The sequence below is a fragment of the Meleagris gallopavo genome, chromosome 14 (assembly GCF_905368555.1).
Source record: "Meleagris gallopavo chromosome 14, MGAL_WU_HG_1.1, whole genome shotgun sequence".
Classification (NCBI taxonomy): Eukaryota; Metazoa; Chordata; class Aves; order Galliformes; family Phasianidae; genus Meleagris; species Meleagris gallopavo.
Window position 1 is genome coordinate 1,328,008 of NC_139417.1, and position 24,759 is coordinate 1,352,766.

The window sequence follows — 24,759 nt, forward strand, 5'->3', positions numbered from 1 at the left end:
GCCAGGTAAGGGCTGCTCAGGAGCAAAGGAGGAGTTGTAGAGCTGCTTCCATTTCTTTCTTCCCCAAACTACCTTCAACCTTACTTGTAAGGAACTTAAGCATTGCTTAAACCTTGCACCTTACTATGCTGCAAATCTGCGGTGCAGCAGAAAAGCACTGGGCTGGCAGCCACTGCAAGGGACGTGGTGCGTCCCATGGGCTTCATGCCAACTGCCACTGCTGGAGGAGCTGCTGGCACCACCCAAAAAAAACAGCATTTGGGAATAATTCCAGTGTAAATCAAGGAGCTGATGAAACACTTCTGAGCACATCTGGATCAGAGCACAGTTACCAGGCGAGCTGTGCAAATGCTTTGAGAGTGATTTTATCAGCAAACAGCAGAGACCTGAAGAAATGAAACTAAAACTGTAAGAATCCCCCCCTTTGGTGTTGGTATTCAGAACTTGCCCTTGGATGGTAGGTTTAGGTTGAATATTAGGAGGAAGTTTTTCCCCCAGAGGGTGGGGAGGCACTGGAACAGGTTGCCCAAGGAGGCTGTGGATGCCCCATCCCTGCAGGCATTCAAGGCCAGGCTGGATGTGGCTCTGGGCAGCCTGGGCTGCTGGTTGGCGACCTGCACATAGCAGGGGGTTGAAATGAGATGATCACTGTGGGCCTTTTCAACCCAGGCCATTCTGTGATTCTATCATGTTTCCCTGACAGCAAGAATCTGTTTCTTGTCAAGTGGTACTGCAAGGCTCAAGGCTGCATTTTGCAGGGGGACGGAGGGAGAAGAAAGTTGACATGTTTGAGTCAACCAGCAATGCTGTTTCCTCCTGGTCAATTGGTGGAACATCCTAGAGACAAATATTCTGGGAAAGAATACAGCCAATGCTCTTCCACATATTTTAGATACTTTCTCTCACCCCAAAAACCATACAGTGAGAGCCTTACCTGTTCATATATACGTCATAAATCTCTTACCTCAAAATAATGATATGTTTAAGATGAGAACATGCTTGCTTGTTGTCATTTCAGAATGTTTTGCAGTAGCAGTTCTGTTGTTGAAGATCTATGTGAATAAACTAACGAAAACTGACATTCTCAGCTCAGTGCCGTATGCACAAAGAGATGTCAGCTCCTGAATGAAAATAAGCAGTGGCACTACCCAATCCAACAGATGTAGCATGGAAATGGGGACAGATTTCTAAGATTTGCACTTGGTATCCGGTTACAAGTGACAGTGTTTTTGAACTTTGTGTTCTGCAAAAAGTGAAGTGTACGGGTGATGCACATCAGCAGTGGCAACAGGGACAGGCTCTGTTGAAAAATAGTGTTTTGTAGCTGAGAATTTGCTTTAATAAATAATGCTTTTGTGCTCTTTTTGTCTGTTGCAGTTTCCATGGAAATAAATAGGAGTCATTATTTTTGGAGCAACCTATTGGTGGTATGTGTTCGTTGGACTTGATCATGTTAGAGGTCATTTCCCTAATGATTGGGTGATTCTACTCAAGCTGAATGCATGCACCAGTTGATGGTAAAAGCTTTACCTAACTGTAAGCATGTCTGCTGCTTCTCTCACTCGTTATTGCTCATTGCATCTAAGCAGGAGCTTCTCGAGCTGTCAGACTACAAAAAGCAGGCTGGAGACTGTGTCAACTTCTAGATTTGTCAATCACAGCTGACAAGATTCCATCTGCCTCCAGTGATCTGCCTCAGCCCCATGAATTAAACAAAAACACTCTGGCTGAAATTGCATCCAATACTGCCTTGCCCCTAAACTTCACCAAGGTAGGTCAACATCTGTTGTCCACTGCTATATTTTTGCTTTGGCAACAGAACAAGTGAGTGTGACACCGATCTGAATGGATAGCCCTACAGCTCCTATTACAGGACCCAAAATGGATCACTGCTCTTTTATATCTATTGTTTTCCTCCATCTAATACATTATTTTAGAATATAAATTCAGAATAATTTGAACTTCCACTTACAGTTTCAACGCTCTGATCTTTCTCCTTCCCTCCTCTTTCTCTTCCTGCCTTCTGCATTTTTCAGTAGCTTATTACCTCCCATAGAAATCACTGTCCTGGATTCAAACCACACCGCTAACAGCCATCTCAAGTCACAGCACTAGCCCAGTGTCAGATGGTTGTAAGTGTTACTGAATTGATCTGAAATATGTTTTGGTCTGTCAGCTGCCCTCTTGTGTTCTGTTCCAAAATACATTTGACGTCCTGGGCTTTGAGAAGCAGGCATTAAAACACTGACAGGCATAGGAATAACAGAATGAGCCATTAAGTATTGATGCTTTTATTTAAATTGCTCCTGACACTCAGCTACTAATTAAAAATTGGAAGAATATGCTAGGTGATTGGGGATATCCGTGCACACAGGCAGAATTGCAGTTTCCCTCTCAAGATCTGACTCTGTTCTATCTTGGCACTGTCATACATGGCAAGATTATGTATTTTTAACACTTCTTCAACAGTGAAAAGTACTATTTTTTCAAAAAAAAATACTCTGTGTACCCATGACTTTGCAAGTTGTTGTTTAAAACAGACTGGAAACAACATAGTCTGTATGAACACCATCTATTAGCCCAGCTCCATTGTTATGAACAAACCAGCAAGGAATATCAATGCCATGCTCAGGATCTCTTCTGTAATCCTTCTGCCAGCCCCTGCAAGGCAAAATACAGCACAGAAGTATCAAAGTAGAAAATACAAATTGGCAAAATAAACTTTTCTTTGTCTTTTCTAAGGATTTGATTTTCTTTTTCTTTTTCTTTTTTTTTTTTTTTACCTTGTTACTATCAGTTCCTTGTTTTTAAATATCATTGTGGCATCTGGTTTCTTGGGATCAGACCCGGGATGAATTTCAAGTATGGCAAAGTCAATGGGGTGGAAAAACTGTCCTAAAAATAGAAGCCAAAATTAACATTTCAAGTATGTTGCACATACTGAAGCAGAAACAAAATAAACAAAACCCCCAGAATGTCTACATTCCCATGCTGTTTACCAAGTTCCCTCAGGGTTCTGAATGCACAAGCAAACACCCAGTTTTGTGCAAAGTTGAATGTATGACTACGATACTATTTACTTTGTAGAAACTGGAATTCTCTGCATGCCATCTGGATGTAAGTTCCACCTTCTGAGGGTAAGGTAAAATTGGTCTTTTCTAGATAGCCCTTAAGGTAACCTCACTTTGTGTCTTGTCTACTCAGCTGTATTTATGACATACTACTATGCAAGTCTTTAGCTTTCTTTTAATCAAGTAATGCGTTCATCTCTGAAATCATTTGATGAGACCGTGCTTAGAACAAGCCTGATATCTAAGGAATCCTGTTCATGACAGGATTACCTTCTGGGCTCTTTCCCCACGGAACAGAACTCTTTCTTTACCCTACGGAACAGAAAAGTGTGCTAACATTTCATCCTTATTCTGTTCTCCTTCTGTTTTGTTACAGCATTTCCTAAGAGTGACAGACCCAACACATTCTTCCACAGTTAGCCTGGCTCACTCTCCTCGCACCGCAAAGCACATACCAAGACTGAGAGGTGAGTTCACAGCAGTATTTACTACAATGACCCGAAATACAGGTTTGCTGCCCTTATCTGATTTTGTAGGAGAAAATAAGAATGCAAGGAAAATGGCTGTGTGTGAATATGTGTGAAAGCAAGCATATTTTTCAGCAGAGAATGCACACCACAAATCCTGCTACACTGCAGAAAACAGGATTCAATGAAGTCACAAGTTTCATCCCTCATTTACCAGCTTTACCTTCTTCTAGAGTAATGTTATCTAAGATGAAAGAAATTCTAGACAATACAAGGCATTCTCTGATTTTCATATATGATAGTCAACCAAGATACACCTTAACAGCTTGTTTTCTTACAAGGGATGCACTAACTGTGGTTTGGCACATTTTAACTGATCAGCAAACACTTTCTCAGAGTGCTTATATTTAGTAGAAAATGGATAAGCTGAAGGAAGAAAACAATCCATCCATGATACTGGAGGATTGATGTAATAATTATTAAAAAAATCTGTGGATGGATTTAGCAAGGTAGAGTCTTGAAGACATCCTTGAGAACAACAGGTGTTAGTGTTTTCAGCAGCAGCAGAAGAATTTAAGAAAAGATCATGCACAAAGCCTGAGCCCCGAATATTTTTTCAGAAATCTTAATATGGTTAATCAACATAGTCTCAATTTTCTCCCCTTTCTCAGTTCAGAAAGGCCAAGTACAAGGTGGTGTCTGCAAATCAAGTAGCCTCAAGGAAAGAAAGCATGTTCACGCTGCTAAGAGAATTCATACCTAATAATCCGTGCGTCTGTTCGGACAGTTTATGACTTTCCAATGTATACAGTCCTAAGAAATCCCTGTGCAGAGGATGTTTCTTCCATACTTGGTGCAAAACTATAACAAATGATGCGCCGCTGCCCATTGAGAGCACCAGACTTTTTTTCTTGTTAATTATCAAAGTTAAACTGAGGAGAAAAAAAATGATTCAGGGCATTGAGCTTCCCACAGTTAGTAGCTATCACAGGAAAACTGACAAACAAAACATCTCCAACAAACAAGCATGGTTATATAAATTAATTACTTGATGTGTTTTAAAATTAAGCTATTTTGTTTGGTCTATGTGAATCTGTGTGTTCATGGACAGTTCAAGTCTCAGACTACATTACATCTGTAAAAGCCTTTTACAGAAAGATGTTTCTATCAAAACTCTTCCTATAACAGCACAATTAATCACAGATGGGTTACTGAGATTTAGTGTAGCACCTCGTGTTCAGTAATAAAGATGGTATTAATAAAGCCATCACTTCCTGGCCTGGATGCTATCTGAGATCTTTTTCCTTTGTTCCACAGAAAAGACAACTCCTGAAATGCCTAAGTTAGCGCCAGGATAAAGAAGATTTGCTTCTCATTATGACAACTGTATCATCAAATTAGTTGCCATTAAAAAAAAAAAAAAAGTATCTTGTATAAGTCACAGTATTGCTGTAATGCTCCTTCTGTTTCAGTGTCATGCTTTGAGAAACACAATGTAAATGAAAAGGAGGAGGAGGTATTGCTGTTCTTTTTCTAAACTTTCTTCTTCACGGGTGAAAACGATTCTGTAACATAAATCTCATGAGATATATCCCTGCTGACAGCACAAAATGTACCTATCCTATAAATATCACAATTCCCACATCTTAAAATGGAAATTTGTTGCTAAGCATTATTATTCCTGTTCTTGATATCACGACTAAAATTATTCCTTCAGTGTTTGCTGAAGTCACCACTGTGTTAAAGCACAATATAAAAAGTGATTGTACCTTGGTCATACTAATGGAAAGTCAGGGCAAATTCTGCACTTTCCTATTCCAAGCAGAGGAAGTTACGAGTACAATAATTTGTCAGTTACGTAACGAAGTAGAGAGCAGAATTCAGCACGATTTGGATCAGGGTGAGTTTCTTTGCATAATCAGGCAACATATCTTCAAAGCACACTTTTGATCAACCTTCCCAAAAAAGTGTAAAAAATAACCCAGGAATCTGACATATTCTTTCTGCAGACATTACCTTTCCTGTTGAACTGTGACCGAGTCAAGCCAGGTGAAAGTTGTCTTTCCAGTCTCATTCTGAATAGTGATCTTCTCAGGAGTTACTGTCACTTTTAAATCCAGGTGCTTGTTTGCAATGCCAAGTTTTCCAAAATATGTATTTTGGATCTTTGCATCATTATTTACTTTCTTGTCACCAATGAGTTCTCCATTTACTGTGATGCCTAATATCAAAAGGAAACATCAAATACTGTTTTGTAGATAATCAGCTGAGGTCAAGAAGTGTTGAGGTAGTTTTATCTGCAGCTCGACCAAACAAATCCAAATTGAAAAATAGTTCAGAATTACTTAAGCATGTTTGTGCAAATGTTCAGTAAGGGAATACAGCTGTGGAGGCTGTTCTGTAGGTATCTGTAATGACAACCTTTATTTTATTGATAAAAATTCAGTATTTTCTGGACCACAAAAGTTCTGTGACAGGCACAAATAGCCCATCTCTTTTACAGATACTCCATGAAATGGCAAACTGAGGATTATTTTATAGCCTCTACTAACCGAGACAAATAATATCTCTCAACTCCCACAGAGTTTTCAAACAATTAAAAGATCATTTAATTCCAGGAAGTGAAAACAGTCGTGGTAACAGTATCCTATCACAGTGATAGGAGCTCCTGTTAACTTTGCAGAAAAAATAGTTCATGCAGTATAAAAAGAGAGAAGTAGCCTTTAAAAATAAGATTTTTCAATCTAAGTATTTTGATTTACTGCATTTTAAAGTGTTAAACTCACCTGTAACTGGATCATTTATCAATCTTAACACAGCACCTGGGTTTTCATTGATATTGAAACAAATGGCATCTTCTTTTTGTGGCACTGATATAATGAAGTGTGGATCTCCATCAACTGTAAAGGCAAGTCACAGGTATTTGTATTGTGATGCACAAGTTCAAAGTTCCACATGAACACTTAAAATTGTGGTAGTGGATCCACTGATAGTGGGGTCCAGCAGGAACTGGCTCCTGCACAAGCTGTATGACCAGCTTAGTCCAGCCCATCCTTCAAATAGAGTGAGGATGTCCCAAAGAAGCTGCTACCATATCTCAAAAGTGAACTACAACCTTCTTCCCCATAACTTTCCAGGTGTGTGCCATTTATCCTATGACCCTTGATCACTGCAAAATTTGGTACACAGACTACAGGATCAGAATGGGCACCTATGAGTGCTTATCTTTGAGGATGAAATTATTAATGAGGACAGGAAGGGTAGAGAATAGACAGCCACCATCACAAAGCCTAGCAAGTGGGAAGAGGACTAAGAAAATGATCATACATCACAGTGACTCATCTATTTAAAAACATTCAAGGATATTTAAAGTAAATAGAAGTACAAGTCCTCTGAGAGGAAAAAGAAAGGTTGTTTTTGTGGAAATAAATTATCTAAAAACTCTGAGAATTGTGCTATTTAAACACCCACTTATGTCTTCCTTCTAAATAGAAACAATTAAAACTACTTACCACTAGTATACCAGGTAGGGTTTGATGCATGTACATAGTGTACTGGTGAAGCTGCAGAGAGCAGAAAAATAACTGTTAGAGAAACATCAAAATGGAATATTTATGCACAATATGCAAAGCATACGCTAAATGTCAGGAAGTTAACGTGCTAGATAAATTGCTAGCGTCACCCTAGTTTTTAAACTAAATGGAATGACAGTGTGTGTCTTTTGAATCAAGCAAAGCTTTAGGATTTATTTCATAATCTAAATTGCTTTCAGTGTTTACACAAATTCCTAGCAATGTAGCCATAGGAAGGCAAATATCTCAGATGTAAGGGTTACACTGCCTACCAGCAAGTCTAGGTAGAAATGCAACAGCACCACACATTTAAAACTCCTGAGGTTTTGTCATTTGTTCTCAGTGGAATGAATGTGTGGCTTTCCAAAAAACTCCAGAAAATTGTAAAGGGAGGGAGGGAAACACTGAGAGAGATTGAAACTAATCTGAGCAAAACTTTAAATTCGACTCTCGCATTTCCAGCACTGCCCAACCAGCAATCTGAAGGATCAGTGGATATCTCAGTCTCTTCAATAACACTATCTTCTTCATAGAAGTAACTGAATAATTTAGCCAGAGATGCTGACATCACGCTCTCTTGCTTTGTATAATTCCTAAAGAGATGCACACTCAAGTCCATCCTCTGTATCTGAGAAAAAAATGTTGTTTTGATGAAATGGCATTCACTCCCTAACAGCTATTTCACTGAAAAAAATCAGATCTGGTCTTGTTCAGTCTTTATGGTTTTAGGATAGTGAGGAAAAACTGGTAGTATTTGTTAAAATACAGTTGTAAACTCAGACGAGGCAGTTTCCATCCCTCCAGTAATTTCAGTTGGCTGAATCATTTCCTTTGACAGATGCTTCTTCATTTAGAAATTCGCACTCATGACTTACCCTGTGCAACTATTGGGGCAGCCTGAGCTGTGAATGAAACAAAAAATATTTTAGAGGCTAGAAAGAATAAAAGAAAAGCTCTCCCACTGCCATCCCACCACCAAAGCCAACTCCAAAATCTTGTAGCTATGTACACATTTCCTAACACTTCTAAAAAGGAAAAACAGTCACACAGTTTATTTGGGTTTTGTACTGCAACAAAGCAAACTGTGAATTGATTCAACACAGTGTCATGGACAGAAATCACAGTGCACTTTACAGCAAAACTACTACTTCTCTAAAGGTCCTGCAAGGGATCTGTAAGGGGCTGGGGAGATCTGCACCTTTTCTAATTCCTTTGTGTTTTGTTCCAAACTCTAATACTGCGATGTCAGTAAGATTTATCCACCCATTCCCACATATTTGCTGTCTTCTTTATTTGAAACTACAGAGCAGTGTTTGTAGATGGGTATTTGTGCTGAAGAAGCAGCATTCACAGCAACACTGAAGGCATCTCTGAGAGGAGACTTGTCTACACACCGGTACCTGCGAGCAACAGTGCCAGCCCTGGAAAGCAGTGTAGTTGTACTGGGCCTGAAGTTCGTGATGTTGGGACACTGCAATTCTCAGGATCCACACTGAAAGCACTATTCACAAAATTTTCAATCCCAAAAAGTTTTTAATCTAATTATAATAGTCTTAATCTACGATGCAAGATTTTCATACAGTTCTTGGGGAATAAATCAAGTGATGCAGGAAATTTAACTCTAATAGTTAAAAAACAACAGGGGAATTTAATAACAAATGTACATACCTTCAGCTGTATCGTGAGTAAGTAAGTAAAAAGGAAGAAAAAGAGAAAATTACAGTTTCAGTTGTACAATAAAACACATTCAAAAAAACCAAAAAACCTATTGTTGAATTGTCAGATTCAACCATACATCTTCAGTATTTTATAACAGTTACGACCTAGACTCTTGTATGTGTAAAAATTATGTTCTTTTTCTACAAGGTGATAGTGCTCTGAGTACTTCTGTTATCACTCTGCATAACTTCTACACACATAGAGGATTTTCTTGGAAAGAGATTCAGAAAAGGACCTCTGAGTCACTGCCACATCTGCTAGATGCTCTTATGTTTTACATCTCATAGTGTCCACCTGTAAACTACAAAATCATTATGCTGCACAATGTCTTGAATGCTAAATTAATTATGGAACATTTTTATGTCAGTATTCCATTATGATATTTCTGAAAAAATAATGCAAGAAATTTTATCAGCAGAATGCCTGTAGAATTATTTCATTCTGTAGGGCACCTAGCAATTAAGTGGTTGCAAGGTTTATTCCACTTGAAGGAAACTCTCACTAATCACCAGAAAGCATTTCTGTTATGTTAAATTACCTTAAAATCAGTCCTGGTTATCATGTCCAATTCAGGAGATAAGAATGTTTTTCATACAAAAGCCAGCAAACAGACTAGAACTAGGAACTAGGACAGAGCTAGGGGCACTAGGCTAAAGTTTCAGGGGAAAAAAAACAATAGATGTAGAGAGATGAGACTGGAGAGCCTCACTTGTCAGATCTGTGGAATTAGGGAGAGATGAGAATGGCTCAAACAACACATCTATGATGACAGAGTGGCTTTGGGGTGCACTGAGAAGATAGAATTTGTCTCACTTTGCTCTTACGAAAGAGGAATAAAGTCATTCCATTTCACGTAGGCAAAGCAAAGAGGCTGAATTGCATGAAAGGACAATGATTTACTGAGCAAGGAGTTAATAATTAGCCAAAGTATTAAAGGAGATGAGAATAAATGGTGCACTTTCAATACTGATTATTTTTCTATCTTCAACATATATGAATACCATGTTTTACAGGTATTCTCACCTCTGATATATTCTGCACGAGGGAAATCTCCTGGCAGTAGTCCCTTTTTACACAGAAAGATGCCACTACATTTACTTTTAAGAAGTACATAAACAATTAAGGAGAAAGTGATGTGAACAAAATTAAATATAGCTGAATTATGAAGTAAGAAATGCTACTTTCTTGCGATGTGATATTTTATATATTAATTCTAAATACATTGATTTTAAATTTATAGTATTTTCCCTGTATGAACTAGTAGTGAAGGACGGTTTGATAGAAATGAGCTTTAGAAGGAAAAATAATTTTGCATAAACCATACATATGCAAGGCACAGAAAACAGTTTTTTCCAATCTGTGTTTGAAACGGTGCTCACAAAAGTCTTCCTTTAGATGAACATGAAAGCAACTTTGATTAAACTGTGAAAATGTCTGTACCTTCAGTAGGTTTATCGGCAATCGCTGCTTGATTTTCATCTTCTTCTGGCTTTGTTACCACCATGGATGTCAGTGGTGTCACAAATTTGTATTTTAGTGATAGATCCAGGGCTTCAGCTGTAAGATTGTCCTTTTCTTCTCCTGTAGCTGAAATACTGAATACAGGGAGAGACTCCTAGCATCAGTGATTGCCAAGTTACCTGTTAAACTTTGAATTAAGTACTTTTTTTTTAAAGTGAAGTAATTTCTCTGCAGCTAAAAAGACAAAACTGTGTTTTCCATAAATGATAATTTAAATCAGTTTAATTTGCTAACTGTAAGACAAATGCAGAGGTTGTGGAGATTTTCCTTACTGTTCTTTATGCTTTCCTATTGGCATCTCGGTGTGATGATAAGCAAAAACAAGGAAATAGATCTCAATCCCAGCTTTACATCCTAGAGGCTGGACCAGTCACACAGCTTAATGCTTTCACTGAACATAACTGAATGTGATTCTTGGTATAATTACCGTTTTTCCAGGAGCTGCTCAATGGTGAGATAAGCCCAAAGCCTTTCAATGAAATCTCCAAAGATATATTCCTGTTCTTGGAAAGCTTTAGCTGTTTGCTCTTTATCTTGTTGTGAAGTAAATGATAGGGCATCATTAGCCTGTTAGGAATAAGGAAAATAAGCCAGAGACTCCCAGAATTTTCCAAAATCAAAACCTTAACACCTGAAAATCTTAATAAATTGAAAAACATTGTGGTCCAACAAAGAACTTGCCAACAAAGGAATTTTTAAGCTTCTGTAAAGCTCAGTAGTGTATGCTATGAGACATAATGCACTTTCCAAATTCAAATGCCATTTGGTTAATTAGAATTTGACTACTCAGGATTTAAAGAAATTGATTATGATTCTTATAACATATAGCCACTTGTTTAATATGAAGACTACTGCCTATGAGCACTGAACATTCGGCTTCTGAAAGAACTGGGTAGGATATTTAGAGAGTAAAGACAACAAAGTAAGTCAGCAAAGCTTATTCAGTCACGTTGCACAAAGTTGATCTGGATTAACCCAAGAATAACTAACAGACAAGAAACTTGCCTAAGAAACTTGTAAAAGCAATGCCTCTGGTGCACATACTTTCTCACATATGCAGCAATACATGTTCTCACTGAGGTCAAGACATACATGTGACTATTTTAAGTTTCGTCACCATTGAACACGGATACTTTCTGTAACAAGAAAAGAGTCAAAGAAATCCATACTTACACCTTCACCTTTCACATCTACTGTCAAACTGTTTTGGTTGATGTCTCTAAGGCGCCCAGCCACCACAATCTCGGACCCATCATAGAAATGCTTAAAGCTGTTTTTAGTTACGTCTGCAATTTCATTTTCTGGGTAGTTTAATTCTACATCCCTTAGCATAGGATTGGACACCTCATCATAAAAGCCCTGTGGGATAAAAAGAAAAATATTTAACCACCATTTTTTTCTTTAATTTATATGTAGATCTGTAACCAGTGCTATTTCAGCAGTGAAAATTTAGAATGTATTTTAGAAGAAATATGTAAATATTCAGTTACGTCTCAGAATACAAAACCTAAAATTGTACAAGTAAGGCAAATGAGGAAGGACACACCAAGATCCTTCCATTTCATAAAGTAAGTTTCTAGACCAACTCCCTGAAGAGACTGAAATGATAACACGAGCCAAGAAGATGAGGCATTTGATTTTGACCAACCTTGTAATTAAATCCAGTATACACATTTTGGCCAGTCTTTCCAGTGGACGGTATTCCCACGTCAAAAGCCAAAAATTCAATTCCATACTACATTCACGTCTTTTCATGTCATTTAGAATTAAGAACATTTCAGAAGTATGGTAAAATAAGTTAGCTTGCAGAAAGTCCCTAAATGCAGAATATCTCGAGCCTTTAATCTCTGTCGGCCTTCTCTTCTTTTGACATAATCTGTGAGATATGGAAGATGTAGTGACTGCAGCAATTTTGCTTATATAATGTGGCACACACCAAGGTGTCCTTCAGAACCATGTCTGTCTTGTGTCACCTGTGCCAAGTTTTGAACACTCTTCCATAGCCTAGGGTGTCTGTCTTTTGTGGTTTTCCCATTATTTTAGAAAGGAAGAAGAAAATTAAATGCAACCAATATTCTGACTACAGCATACTTGACTGTCTCAGTACCAGAGTACACTTTCTGCTTTTTGATTACTTCAGAATTAAAAAAAAAGTCAGCATACTTATCAGAATTAAGACATCTCTCATCTAATTTAAGTTGTGATTACTGTACCTGGAGTTGTAAAGCTGAATCAGAGTCAGGATAAATCCGACGGGCCAATCCTTTATTTTCCAGTGCCATCTTCTCCAAGAAGTTGTAATCAACACCGTAACCAAAACCGAGATTGTATAAAGTATATTTTCCTTCAATGGCTTTTTTCACATGTGTCTGAATGTCCTGAGTATTTGATATGCCTACCTCAAACAAGAAAAAAAGGTTGAGTTTCTTCATAAATAGATAAAATGAAATGTGGTTAGTGATCTTTGGATTTTTTAAGAGACATTATGAAAGACTTGTTTGGTCACACTAAGCTGGTGTAGTAGCATTTCAATCATGAAAAAGAAAAAAGCAGAAGTCAAAGATGACGGCCTGTTTTAATTGAGTGATTTTTGTTAGTTAATTCACTCTGTTATTTCACCCAACACAAACTTACCTACATTTGGTTGGCCATCTGTTAACATGATAATTATCGAAGCACTTCTCTTGGGCACAAGGTTTCCTTCATGAGCAGCATTCAGCATATCAATTCCTTTCATCATACCGCCATATAAATTTGTCACTGTAAGGCAGACATAGAAATCTGGTTTCGACACAGTCAAAATAATGGACCGTGTTTCATGGGAATCTGAGAAAACCTGACTATGTTTTTTTGACAGTATGACAATGAAAAGTTTGAGTTTGCTAGCAAGGGAGTGTTTAGATACAAAAATAACTGAGCTTTGCAAACACAAGGATAAAAACGTCATCTGTTGCATCAATTTCAAGCTTAGCAGTGTGCCATTAATAATTTTTAAAGTGGTAGCATTGTGTTCACAGGCTGAATTAGAGAATTAACATACTCAACAACCTATTGGCAAGTCAAGTACTCACAGCCTTTAGTATCAATGCCCCGAACAAACTTTCTTGCTTCATCCAAATTTTCAGGAGTGGCTTTGATTAATGTTTCCTTCCAGGTGTGTACATCACTACCAAACAGTATGAAATTGAAGTGGTCATCTTCTTTAATATCATCTAAGATTTTTAGAAGTGCTTCTCTTGTCTGTAAGAGGAAGAAATTTAAATTAATTGTTCAGCTTCCAAGAAATGGGTGTTTGCAGCTTTTACATAACTAATCCCTCCAGTTCTTTTTTCTTTTGTTCCTTTCATACCGAGAATAATTCTCAGCTTGTTCCATCCTTCCTATTCCTGTGTCTATTTCAAAGTAACTCTAATGAAGTTATCCAGTTGCAATTACATCTGGAAAATTTTTTTAGCTGAGAGGAAAATCAAATCTTACATCACAGATTGTTGGCATGGCAAAATTAAAATGCTGGAAAATAAGGTAGCTACAGGTTTGTGGAAAAGGTCATAAGCAAGTGTGGATATTTTAATGCAGCACCAAGATTTGAAAGTTTTGACCATTAGATTAGATTGAGTAGTCCCAAAAAGAGCTGTTCCCGAGAGGAGAGAGAATGAACAACATAGATAATGGACAGAATACTATATATTTTTTTTTAATTTTGAAACTGGCCAACACATCTGAGTGACCTCTCTGAAAATGCTGATATTCGGAAAGTTTTGAAATAAGAACATGTCTAAGTAAGTAAAACATAGCCTAAATGTATAGAATTTTATTCTACAGCAAGACTTCAAGCTAGTTTTTACAGTATTGAGAATTTGTGAAGCCACAGCATAAAAGCATCCGGTATGGCTTAGAATAATAGAATCATGGCATTGTTTTGAGTTGGAAGGAATATTTAAAAATCACCCAGTACATCTCTCCTGCAATGAACAGGGACATCTACAGCTAGATCAGTGCTCAGAGCTCCCTCCAGCCTGACCTCGAATGTCTCCAAGGATGCAGCACCCAGCACATCTCTGGGTAATCCGTGCCAGTGCCTCAGCATCCTTATCATAAAAAACTCCTTTTTACAACCAATCTAAATCTCCCCACTTTTAGTTTGAAACAATTTCCCCTTGTCCTGTCACAACGGACCCTGCCAAAGAGTCTTCCATCTTCTTTCTTACAGCTCCTTTAAAAATTGAAAGGTTGCTGTCAGATCTCCCCAGAGCCTTCTGTTCTCCAGGCTGAACAGCCCCAGCTCTCAGCTTGCCTCATAGGAGGGGTACTCCATCCCCTAGATTATTTTGATGGCCCTCCTCTAGACACACTCCAAAATGTCCACATCTCTTCTGTACTGAGGACTGCATTTCTGGATGCAGTACTCACCAGCACAGAGCAGAGGAGCATGATCACTTTCCTGACAAGCTGATCAAGCTGCTTTGGATGCAGTGCAGGATATGGTTGGTTTTCTGGGCTGTGAGGGCACACTGCTGGCTCATGTTCAGCTTGCCATTCACCAGCACCCCCGAGTCCTTTCCAGTAAGACTGTGCTCCATCCTTACATCCCCAAGTTTGTATTGGTAGTTTGGGTTGCCAAAATCCATGTGCAAGACCTTGCACTTGGATTTGTTGAACCTCATGAGGGTTGCCTGGGCCCACTGCTTGAGCTTGTCTCTTTGGATGGCCTCTCATCCCCCAGGCATGTTGACTGCACCACACAGCTTGGTGTCATCTGCAAACTGCTGAGTGCACTTGATCCCACTGTCAATGTCACTGATGGGGATGTAGGAGTATGCCAGGCTCAGTACTGACCTCCAAGGCACACCAGTCATCTCTAATCTCCATTTGAACACTTAGCTGTTGAACACCACTCTCTACGAATGACCAGTTCTCCATTTATTGAACAATCCACCCATCAAATCCGTATCTCTCCAATTTAGAGAGAAGGATGTTATGTGGGACCATGTCAAAGGCACCCTAAGTCCATGTCCTTTACATCATGACAGAAGTCTTCCACAGAGACTCTAAAGTAATGTAATAACATACCTGTTGTATTTCTCTTCCACTCATTGAGCCACTAATATCTATTATAAAAATAACGTTCTTGGGCAACTTTGGAAGATTCATTGGTGCAAAGAAGTGCACAAAGTAGCCATTGACAATCTAAAAAAAAGACATCAGATGTTAGCAAGCCAATAGCTTTTGTGTATTACAAAGATAAAATTCATAAAAAAGAAAGTACTTTGATTTAGTCTTTAGTTCCTGAGTAGACTAACAAATTCTTACCAATCTCACCTCCATCCATGAGCCCAGGAGTGTTGTTTAAATTCAAGCCTGAGCCTGCTTGACTTATACCTGTCTCTAGCAGTGTCACAACTATGCCTGCTCCCATCTGACCATGGACTGATTTGGAACCCACTCCATATTCTGACCTCACACCACAGCTTGCCTCGTCCTGGCAAATTTGCCTGATGATCTGGACTCTTGGCTGAATCTGAATAACATCTGTAGGTCTGCCTTACCTAAGTATTCTTGGTACTGGACTCTTGGCTGTGAGGTTGAGCTGTCATAGTCAGCTTTCTGCCCTTTAGGGAATAATTGACCTTCACTACTCCCCAACATTAATCTGTGAAAGATAAGCCCATTCAACAGTGCAAATCTGCCAGCTATTTTTCTGCAAAATTACCTGCAGATTATCTGGAGTTGTTCTCTCCACATCATATTTAACAATAAAATCTCCATCCAAGAGTGACTGTGAGCAATTTTCACAGGTTCGCTGTTGATCAAGAGTTGGCTTGAAAGAGATATGCCCCTGAAAAGAAGAAACTTCTTTAGATCTGAATCTTAATAGATGAAAACTTTCTACAAAACACAAATAAGTTTGTAAGTTTGTAAAGCTGGTATGTTTAGATTCACAGACATAAGGATGACCTGTTTTATATGGTTAGGTATTAGCATATTTGTATATTTGTATAATTGTATATTTGTATAAATAACTAATAGCTCAGGTTTGCTGCCTAGCTCTCTCTTCAGATGTTTTCTTCCTCATCTTCCTTGGTTCCATCTTCCTTCCAGCCCTTCACTCCAGATAATAAGAATGTTGAGCAGTCTGTGTGTTAGGACTTCTACCACTTTCATACATGAGAAAACTACTTGTTACTGACTCCATTCTTCCACAGGAAATAGTCCAGTTGGTATCCAAGCTTCCAAGTACTGCTGTGGGACAAAGGTGCAGTTCTATGCTAATAGCTGCAAGTGTCTTTCCAACTGCATGGTGATAGCCTTCAGCTTCCTAGCTTGGAATTCAGAGTAAATTTGCATGAAGAAGTCTTTATTTACTCTATTTTTAGCCTCTTACTTTCATTGCTAATGACTAAAGCACTTTTACATAGTAAATAAAATATGGAAGGTGTTACTGCACCTTTTTATGTGAGAAAGTTTTCCTTATGACATTTTGCAGATCATTGGTGATGAATGTTCCTTCTGCTTCCAGCTCACTGATACCTTGTGGCTCAAAGATATTTACTTCAATCTGAAATATGAATTGAAAATTGTTTTTATTGGCTATCCCATAGTATATCAACTTAGACATTTACTGGAGGATCTGGAGGAAATGAAGGATATGAGGGAGAGATTTTCTTAAAAGAAAAACAAGTTTACTTTCGTAATTAGTAACAGCAGTCCAACGTATCTTTTTCTACATAGAACTTAAAAGACAAATTAGAAACAAATAAAGCTCTATAGAAATGGCTAGTAAAATGGTTAGTTAGTGGAACTTTGTCAAATGTCAAATAAATACCTAAGTCCTTCAAAAATATAATCCAGTCATCAGCTGTGAGCCATGGCCAAGTTTGATATATATTTCAGTTTGCCCTTTATCTTAATATGTTTGAAATAATGCTTTATAAACATACAGGTACTGAGCTTTGTAATGATTTTTACCCAACCTTTGATGGGTAAAGCTGAGTTTTAACAAAGCAGATAGAAGTGATCAAAGACAAGTTTTAGCACAGAAAAGCCAGAATGCAATATATGTATCATCGTAATTTAGCATGACATATTTTTATAGTGATGCAATGAAGGCATTTATAAAAGCTATTTTGCTCCAAAATATCTTAACAGCTTTTCAGTTTTCTGTATGGCATTTCTTTTGGAGGCTTACTAGCTGAGCTAGCTCAGAAGCCTATAAATCAAAATCTGCAGTAAAGCATATTGGTGGGGACTCCCCACATGGTTCATTAGGAATATTATGGGGGCCTTTAGTTCAGCTGTAGGCCAGTGGGAATGATCATGGTACTCCGCTTTCTACATATGTACAGAATCTCACGATCTCTTAAGCTGCAGAATTAAATTTGACATCTACCTCAAAATCTTTGACAAGCTGCTTCGGTTTTACTTTGATGAACATCTCATATTTTCCAAATTGTCTCTTCAGTAGTTCTTCATATATGAGTTCAAAAGTGACTTTACTGCCTGCTGCGATGTTGACTGAAACAGTGAATTTTTCTGTTTTCCTTCCCGAAGCCCTATGTTTAAATGGGTAAGAAAAAAGTTATCCTCTTTCACAATATTTCTTGCTTGGATTTGGTTGGTGCAGTACAATTTTTAAAAAGAAGTAACACAAAGATGGGAATTTTGATCAGTTGCTAAAGTCATAGTCAAACAGTATAGAGTTTATTCAAGTTTTCCTAGGAGCTTTATCCCAGAACTGGATATGCATATTAAGTGAAAGATGCAGAAACTTTCTTAACTGCAGATTCTACCTGCCAGAGATTGTATTTCCTTCTTTATAATTTATGCTAAAATAACTCTAAATTAATGATATTTGTATTTTGATCCTGTAAGAAAACAAACTTCAGAAATATGACAGAGCAAGATATTATGAATCTCCCAATTTCCTACAGGTTAACGGCATGGAAGCCACACCAGATATCATTCTTACTTGACAAGACCTGCAGTCTGTCCCTTTGAAACAGCTTTCTCATACTGCTGTTTGGCAGCTTCTTTTTCCTTTATATTTCCAGGATAAGTGATGCCATCAATTGTCCTGTGGGTGAAAAAGTGCCTTATTTAGCTGATTGGCTTGCACTGATACATGAAAAGTTACTATAGGCAGATAATATATAATTGTATAATATATAAAGTCTGTTTATTAAATGGTTTGCTCAAAAGCATTTTCAGGAACCTGCAATTGCCAAGATTTGAGCACAAGCAGTGAAGCACAAATGAACGAGTCTTTCTAGAGGCTTTACCTGGAATGAAGAGCTCTGTGCTTAGCATTGAAGAGAATCTGAAATATTTTTTCCTTGAAAATGAATTAGATCAAAACTAGGCTGACAGCAACACACCTTGCACCTGCACTTTAGCAGCTTGATCATCTCATCTCGTCTTGTCTTGTCTCATCTCATCCCATCTCATCTATCTCATCTCATCTATCTCATCTCACAGCAGGATCACCCTCTGGATGAGACTCATCTGTCCAAACACAGGTATCTACAGCTGAAAATTTCATCCATAGACTACTCACACCAATAAGCAAGCATTTTTTCACAGGAGATGAATCTCATCCTAAAATAAAAGTTCTAGCATAACTTAAGAGTGATTGTACCCTAAAAGCATGTTTCTTTTCACTGAAAATAAAACAGGGCTAGTGTGATTAGCTGAGATGAACACTTCTAAGCTGAAACCTAATAAAGGTGTGAAAATTGCATATTACTGCATCTAAAGATACAAATTTAAGGAATAATTTCCTCTATTTCCCATCTCTCAATTGAACACTATTTCAAAATGAAGAAAGAAATTAAGTTGGAATGCCAATTACAGTAATGGAATGCCAATTAAGTGATGGAACTTTTGGGGTTTGATAACAGCAGAGTAAAATAAGTGATATTTCTGAAAAGGTGAGTGTATCCATGGAGAGGATCTCCAATTCCCCAAGGTCCATGATAACAAAGAGACATAACTGAAAATCAGTCACTTTTACTATAGATATACCAACGTTTACCTACCTCAAGGTATCTCACATGTGAAGTTAATAGTATCAGAAAATTACTCAATCTATCAAACAGCAAATTAAAATTTTTGGTTTGGCTACTCTAAGAAAATTATAAAATTTACACACATGCTGAAGTTGGTAATGAAGGCTGTCTTAGGGAGCTCAACATCGAAGAAGACTTCTTTGTGTGCATTTCCACGATTGACGGCTCGACTGGTGATGACATTGTGGGCAAATCGGGAAGTTACTTTACTATCAATTTTCATTCTATATATTTCTATCCCATTGACAACCTGTACATTGAAAATGAAAGAACAGAGCTAGCTGTTATACTGATGTCTGTATTAATCAGCCATGATTTTATAGAAAGAAATTACTGCAGGAGCTTCTATCATTCCAAAATGAAACAGGCTGACCTAATCATAAGATGTGGGACACAGCAGCGTTTCCTTGGGTGTCTACAGAACTGACACAGTTATTTCTATGAGTCATAACTACAGCCCCTTTAACAAAATGCTGCCACCTTGGCAAAGATGATGCCACTGTAAGAATTTATTTTTGTCTCCACTGAGACTGAGACTGAGACTTTTGTAGTCAGCACAAACAATGTGCTGCAGCCTCACTGCACTCATCACTGCCAGTATCAACCAAGTGGCTGACTCCCAGAGCAGGGATGGAAGGAGTCATCTTGTATAAAGACAGATCTAACCAGTTCCAGATGGGTTTCAAATTCCATTTTATTATCCTCAGTTTCCTCACAACTGAGGCTCATTCCTGTTTAAGAAATGAAATGAGCTGAGCATAACTTGTTTGTTTTGAATGCTCAGGAGTAAGGTTACTTGAGACTGTAGGAAAACATAGGTAACGGCACATGTGCCTCTTTAGGCAGCTCTGCAATAACAAGATCTGATTGCAACACAGTCAGCGGTGAAAAGAAGCTTGCGATTTTTGTGCTAGGCCTCATCTCTGCTGGTTATTAAGAAGTTCTCCCCCCAAAATAAAAACATATTAAGCATTGCTGAAGTGGCATCCAGGTGCCAAGTGGAATCAGCCTCAGAGATGCAGTCTCTTGACTTCCTTAGAAATAACTACAACATAAAATAAAAACGGTGTAAGAGACGCTGCTATTTATTAAAATACAACCTGAGGTTGAACATTATTTGTTCACATTCTTTCCCTATGCAGGACTCCTTATCTGAGCTTTGAGAAGGACAGACTTGTTAGTCTTACTGCCTAAACCAAGCAGCTCTGGGCTCCTTCTCATGTTCCACACAGCCAGGAATGTCCATTTGCTCAGACTGGACTCAGAGAAATCTTCGGCGAGGAATATTCTTGTCACTAACAATCTTTAGCCATAGCCTGAGCAGAACCAAGCCTTCATATAAGAGAAGACTACTCACCAAGTCATTATCAGAATTTCGCTTCTGTAAAGAGAAAAAAAAAAAAAGGAAAAAAAAATCATGACTAAAGTAGTAAAGCCTCATTTAGACATCTTCTTGGGAATGCTGTTTTCAGATCTTTTGGTATCCATTTTGTCTTTTCCAACTAATTTTCCTTTGGGAGATAAATGGGTTTCATATCAAAGCATACAAAATGGTTTGCATACTCATTCCTGTCACAAACACCCTCCAATCATCAAGCAGAGTGATCTTTATGCTTGTAACCCATTCCACCCCACCAGCCTCTCACTCTCACAGTAACACATAAGATGGCAATTCAGCAGGCTCACAGAGAGGGAGCATACTCTGAAAGGCTGCATGGAGGGGAAAGTTGCTGGAACCTTCCTTTTTCTATGTGCTCAATCTCAGAATGAGTGCAAATATCAGCAGCTCTACAAAAATACCACGTGCTCTCATGACCTGAAAGAGAGAACAGGATTGAAACATACTTGGAAACTCATGTTAAGATAGTGTCTTGCATAACTCCATTCCCGTAATCTTGGTTGCAAATGGCTTATCTCATCTGGCTCCAGGGGCCTCGTGGGTCACATTTTGTACAAGTTTTCTTTTCATGTTTGCATACTCCACTGAACAGAGCAGTAAAGATGCAGAGATATCAGATCAGATATGTATATTGGGCACATTTATGGGTTTTGTTACTTTTCACATTTAGGAGTTCTATAGGCTGGAAACAGAGACACAGAAGACTGCTCTTCCCTCCTTCCCTCCTTCCTTCCTTCCTTCCTTCCCTCCTTCCTTCCTTCCTTCCTTCCTTCCTTCCTTCCTTCCTTCCTTCCTTCCTTTTTCTTTCTCCCTTTCTCTCTTTCTTATGCAGGGATTTGGAGAAAGCTTCTCAAGTTCTATGAGAGTCTGGCAATTCATATTTCAAACTGCTATTGCCACACAGGTGATTTCTGCATGTCTCCCCTGCTTCACAAACTGATGTGGGCTTTTTTTAATGCCTGTGTTGAGTATTTACCACTACCACTTCAAATCATTCCTTTACAAAATCTATCTTTTCTGTATCTATACTCTCATTGCAGTCAATCATTTCATTTTATTAAAAATAAATAAATAAATAAACAAACAAAAAAACAACCACAAACCAAAGTATGGACCTTAGAAACAAACAAACAAAAAAATAAAGTATCTGAAAAGTCTGCTTGTTCTGTACCTTTTTTTTAAAGACTACAAAAATGTGTTACATTTTAGCTACAAATTCTACAATTCTAACTACTACTATCTAAACTAATTCTTCATACACATGTAATTTTTCCTGAATTGCTGATGTGAACATTCTTTAGCAAAGTTATGGGTTCTACAGTAGTTTGGAACGAGTTCTGCTCTGATTCTGTAAATATTTTTAGTGCTACGCTGTCATTCTCCCTGAAAAAGCAAATAGAGGAAAATCTTTCAGTGAAAGGTATTGGCGGCTTTGTACTTGGGCAGATCTTGGGCAGAGATACTCAGACACTATCGGACATCATCCTGGGCTGCCTGCTTTAACAGAGCCTGATCTGACATGGGGCCAGATTAGATGGTTCTGCTATTTTGTGATTTTTGTCATTCTTAATGATTCACTTAGATGGAAAGCTAGAGATCTCGCTTATGCTAATGTCATTTTGAGCTCTGTGGACAAAAAGTGATAACATCCCATTAAAAAAATATATATTATGCAATTCTGAAAGAAATGAGATTTCCCTGACTTGTGTAATTACAGTTAGAAGTTACATTTACAATGTTTCCAAGTATTTCCACTGTTTTGCCATTAGCACCAACTATTGGAAAGTTTTTCTTTTAGTTACATAACAGTGATATTCATTCTTCTTTTGTATAATGCTCCGTAGTGGCAACAGCAAAAAATACAGATGCAAAATATCTACTGAAATTGAAAAGTAGAAGAAAAAAGAAATTTGTACTCCCAAGAATAAAGGGTGGGGAAAGAGGGCTTCCATTACAGTACTTACTGAAAGAAACCTTGATTTTATAGCTTGGGAAACTAAAATACAGCGTTACTAAGAGGTTCAGCAAAGATTGTACAGTGACCTATGGCTGCACAACGTATTTGTGTAAACCTCTATGTACTGCATAGGAAAAATAAGGCATAAAAAATTATTTTCAAATCAACAACAACATTAAAGATTCCATCATTGCAAGTGATGCTAATTGGAAATCACAGAGAAGAGAGAAGTTATGACCTACACAGGAGTCTTGCTGCTGCCAGAAGGAGAGGGTCAGAGAAGGAAAGCTGTATCATTGCTACCTTTGCACTGAATGCTTTGAATAGTTTTATTAAAAAAAAAATAGAAATAAAAAATGCCACCCTTAATAGTTATGTGTATAGGAAAAAGAAGTACAAATGTACTTAGGCATCTTAGATTTGGGGTTGGTTTTGTTGGTTTTTTGTTTGGTTGGTTTTTCCTCAGTTTTCAGCAGACTTGGCTCTGCCAGTTGAGTTTATCTGACTGTAGCCTTAAAGGTAGCTTTGACAACTTGAAGGTACCAGATAGACTTCCAGCCATCTTTAACCAACCATCAGTGGTAAACAACCTGCTCAAAAGAGCTAGTACAGAGATTTGGACCGAGTCCACCACAACACACAGCAGTCTTTTCCATTTCAATAAAATGACATTTGAAAAGAAAAAAAAAAAAAAAGTAGCATAAACTGGCAGAATCAAACATCTTTTCTGAAGTGCTCTGCATGTACAGATGGAACATAGCACAGAGCGTTGATCATCTATTTAGGGAGGCTTTAGCAGTGTAAGGCATAGAGAGAATTATGGTTAGTATAGAAATGGAGAGGAAAAAAAATACATTATATCTGGGATAAGTATGACCTAAATAAGAATCTTTGGCATTTCTGATTTGCAGCTATAAATCTCCAGGTGATTTCAAAAGGTTAGATGTATTATTATCCTGATTTTCAAAGAAAGAGTCTTGACGAAGATGATATATTCATCAGAAGAAACTGACTGTAAATTGCTCTGCCCTGTTTACCCACTGACAATACCCCCTGAAGAGATCTGCCCTCTGTGATTTTCATAGGATTTACCCACTGAGGGAGAGGAAAGCCATTTACTGAATAGTGGTCTGCAACTTAAATGAAGATAATTACTCAGAATATCAGGAAGCACTGCCTTACTCAGAGATCTGTGAAAAACAGAATGTGGGGCACATATATATTCCGTGTTATGCTAACACAAATCTTTTGAGAAAAATCCTACTAAGTCACTTGGGCCACGGAAATGTTTATCAGGATGTCATGTTACATCCCTGTTACATTTCTTCTTTTTGGAGGCATCTTTCACTGTCACTGCCATTCAGGTGCTACAATGAGTTATATGGCAGCAACGAATCTTTTACACATCTGAATGTAAAAGCTCTAAAACACTTTACCATTATATAGCAATGACAGGGAAAACAGAGGAAAGTGATGTTTTGAAAAAGAGAGATAGGAGAGCTTCTTCATAGCTGATTCAAAACTGAGGCTGATTAAAGTTCCAGTCCCAAATCTGGGCTGGTGATCCTTGATAATAGAGAACAGAAATCTCCCGGTGGCAGCACTGTGTGAGCTCCCTGGAAAATGATGATAAATGGCAGGAAGTTAATCTATGAAGAATGGGAGCAGCACACATGGTTGATTACTTACCTTAATGTTTCTGACATGTGTTACCAAAAAGTCTGATGATGCAAAGGCAGGAATCAATAATAAAATACAAAGCAATAGGTGGCTTTCCATTTTGGAAAAAAAGTAAGATTCTCATCTGAACCACACAAATAAATATACAATGCTTTGTTTACACAGTGTTAATAAATAACCCTATGTGAAAAGTGGGATTAAGCATACAGAAAAAAATTAAACACTGAATTTTGACTTGTATAATCTACAGAATATTGCTACAAAATATTTATGTTGGGTTGGAAGAATATTTCAGAATATTTCGGATCTTC

At 37.9% G+C, this 24,759-nt stretch overlaps 1 protein-coding gene and 1 long non-coding RNA gene across 2 annotated transcripts; one reads left to right on the forward strand and one right to left on the reverse strand.

Annotated features, from left to right (window-relative positions):
* The first annotated feature begins 1,369 nt into the window (after positions 1–1,369).
* LOC146543371 (uncharacterized) lies at positions 1,370–2,331 on the forward strand. The gene is made up of 2 exons (XR_014886301.1): positions 1,370–1,427; positions 1,590–2,331. It is a non-coding gene; the product is annotated as an uncharacterized LOC146543371 (long non-coding RNA).
* On the reverse strand, positions 2,276–24,578 carry LOC100539056 (inter-alpha-trypsin inhibitor heavy chain H3). Its single transcript, XM_085235665.1, has 21 exons — positions 24,458–24,578; positions 20,770–20,793; positions 19,496–19,662; positions 18,317–18,421; positions 17,738–17,900; positions 16,796–16,906; positions 16,061–16,186; positions 15,421–15,537; positions 13,422–13,590; positions 12,985–13,110; positions 12,564–12,745; positions 11,524–11,709; positions 10,778–10,917; positions 10,270–10,424; positions 7,986–8,012; positions 7,051–7,101; positions 6,325–6,438; positions 5,555–5,759; positions 4,298–4,470; positions 2,784–2,895; positions 2,276–2,661 (listed from the first exon to the last, which is right to left on the reverse strand). Exons 1-21 carry the CDS (start codon positions 24,545–24,547, stop codon positions 2,532–2,534), a joined length of 2,673 nt encoding a protein of 890 aa, XP_085091791.1. The 5' UTR covers positions 24,548–24,578; the 3' UTR covers positions 2,276–2,531.
* Positions 24,579–24,759: the final 181 nt, after the last annotated feature.

Coding starts and splice junctions, on each gene's coding strand:
- LOC100539056 (XM_085235665.1), bottom strand. CDS start 24,547: ATGGAAAGCCACCTATTGCTTTGTATTTTATTATTGATTCCTGCCTTT. Junction 19,663..20,769: donor GAAATTCTGATAATGACTTG/GTGAGTAGTCTT, acceptor TTCAATGTACAG/GTTGTCAATGGGATAGAAAT. Junction 8,013..10,269: donor TGCCGATAAACCTACTGAAG/GTACAGACATTT, acceptor TTTCATTCACAG/CTCAGGCTGCCCCAATAGTT.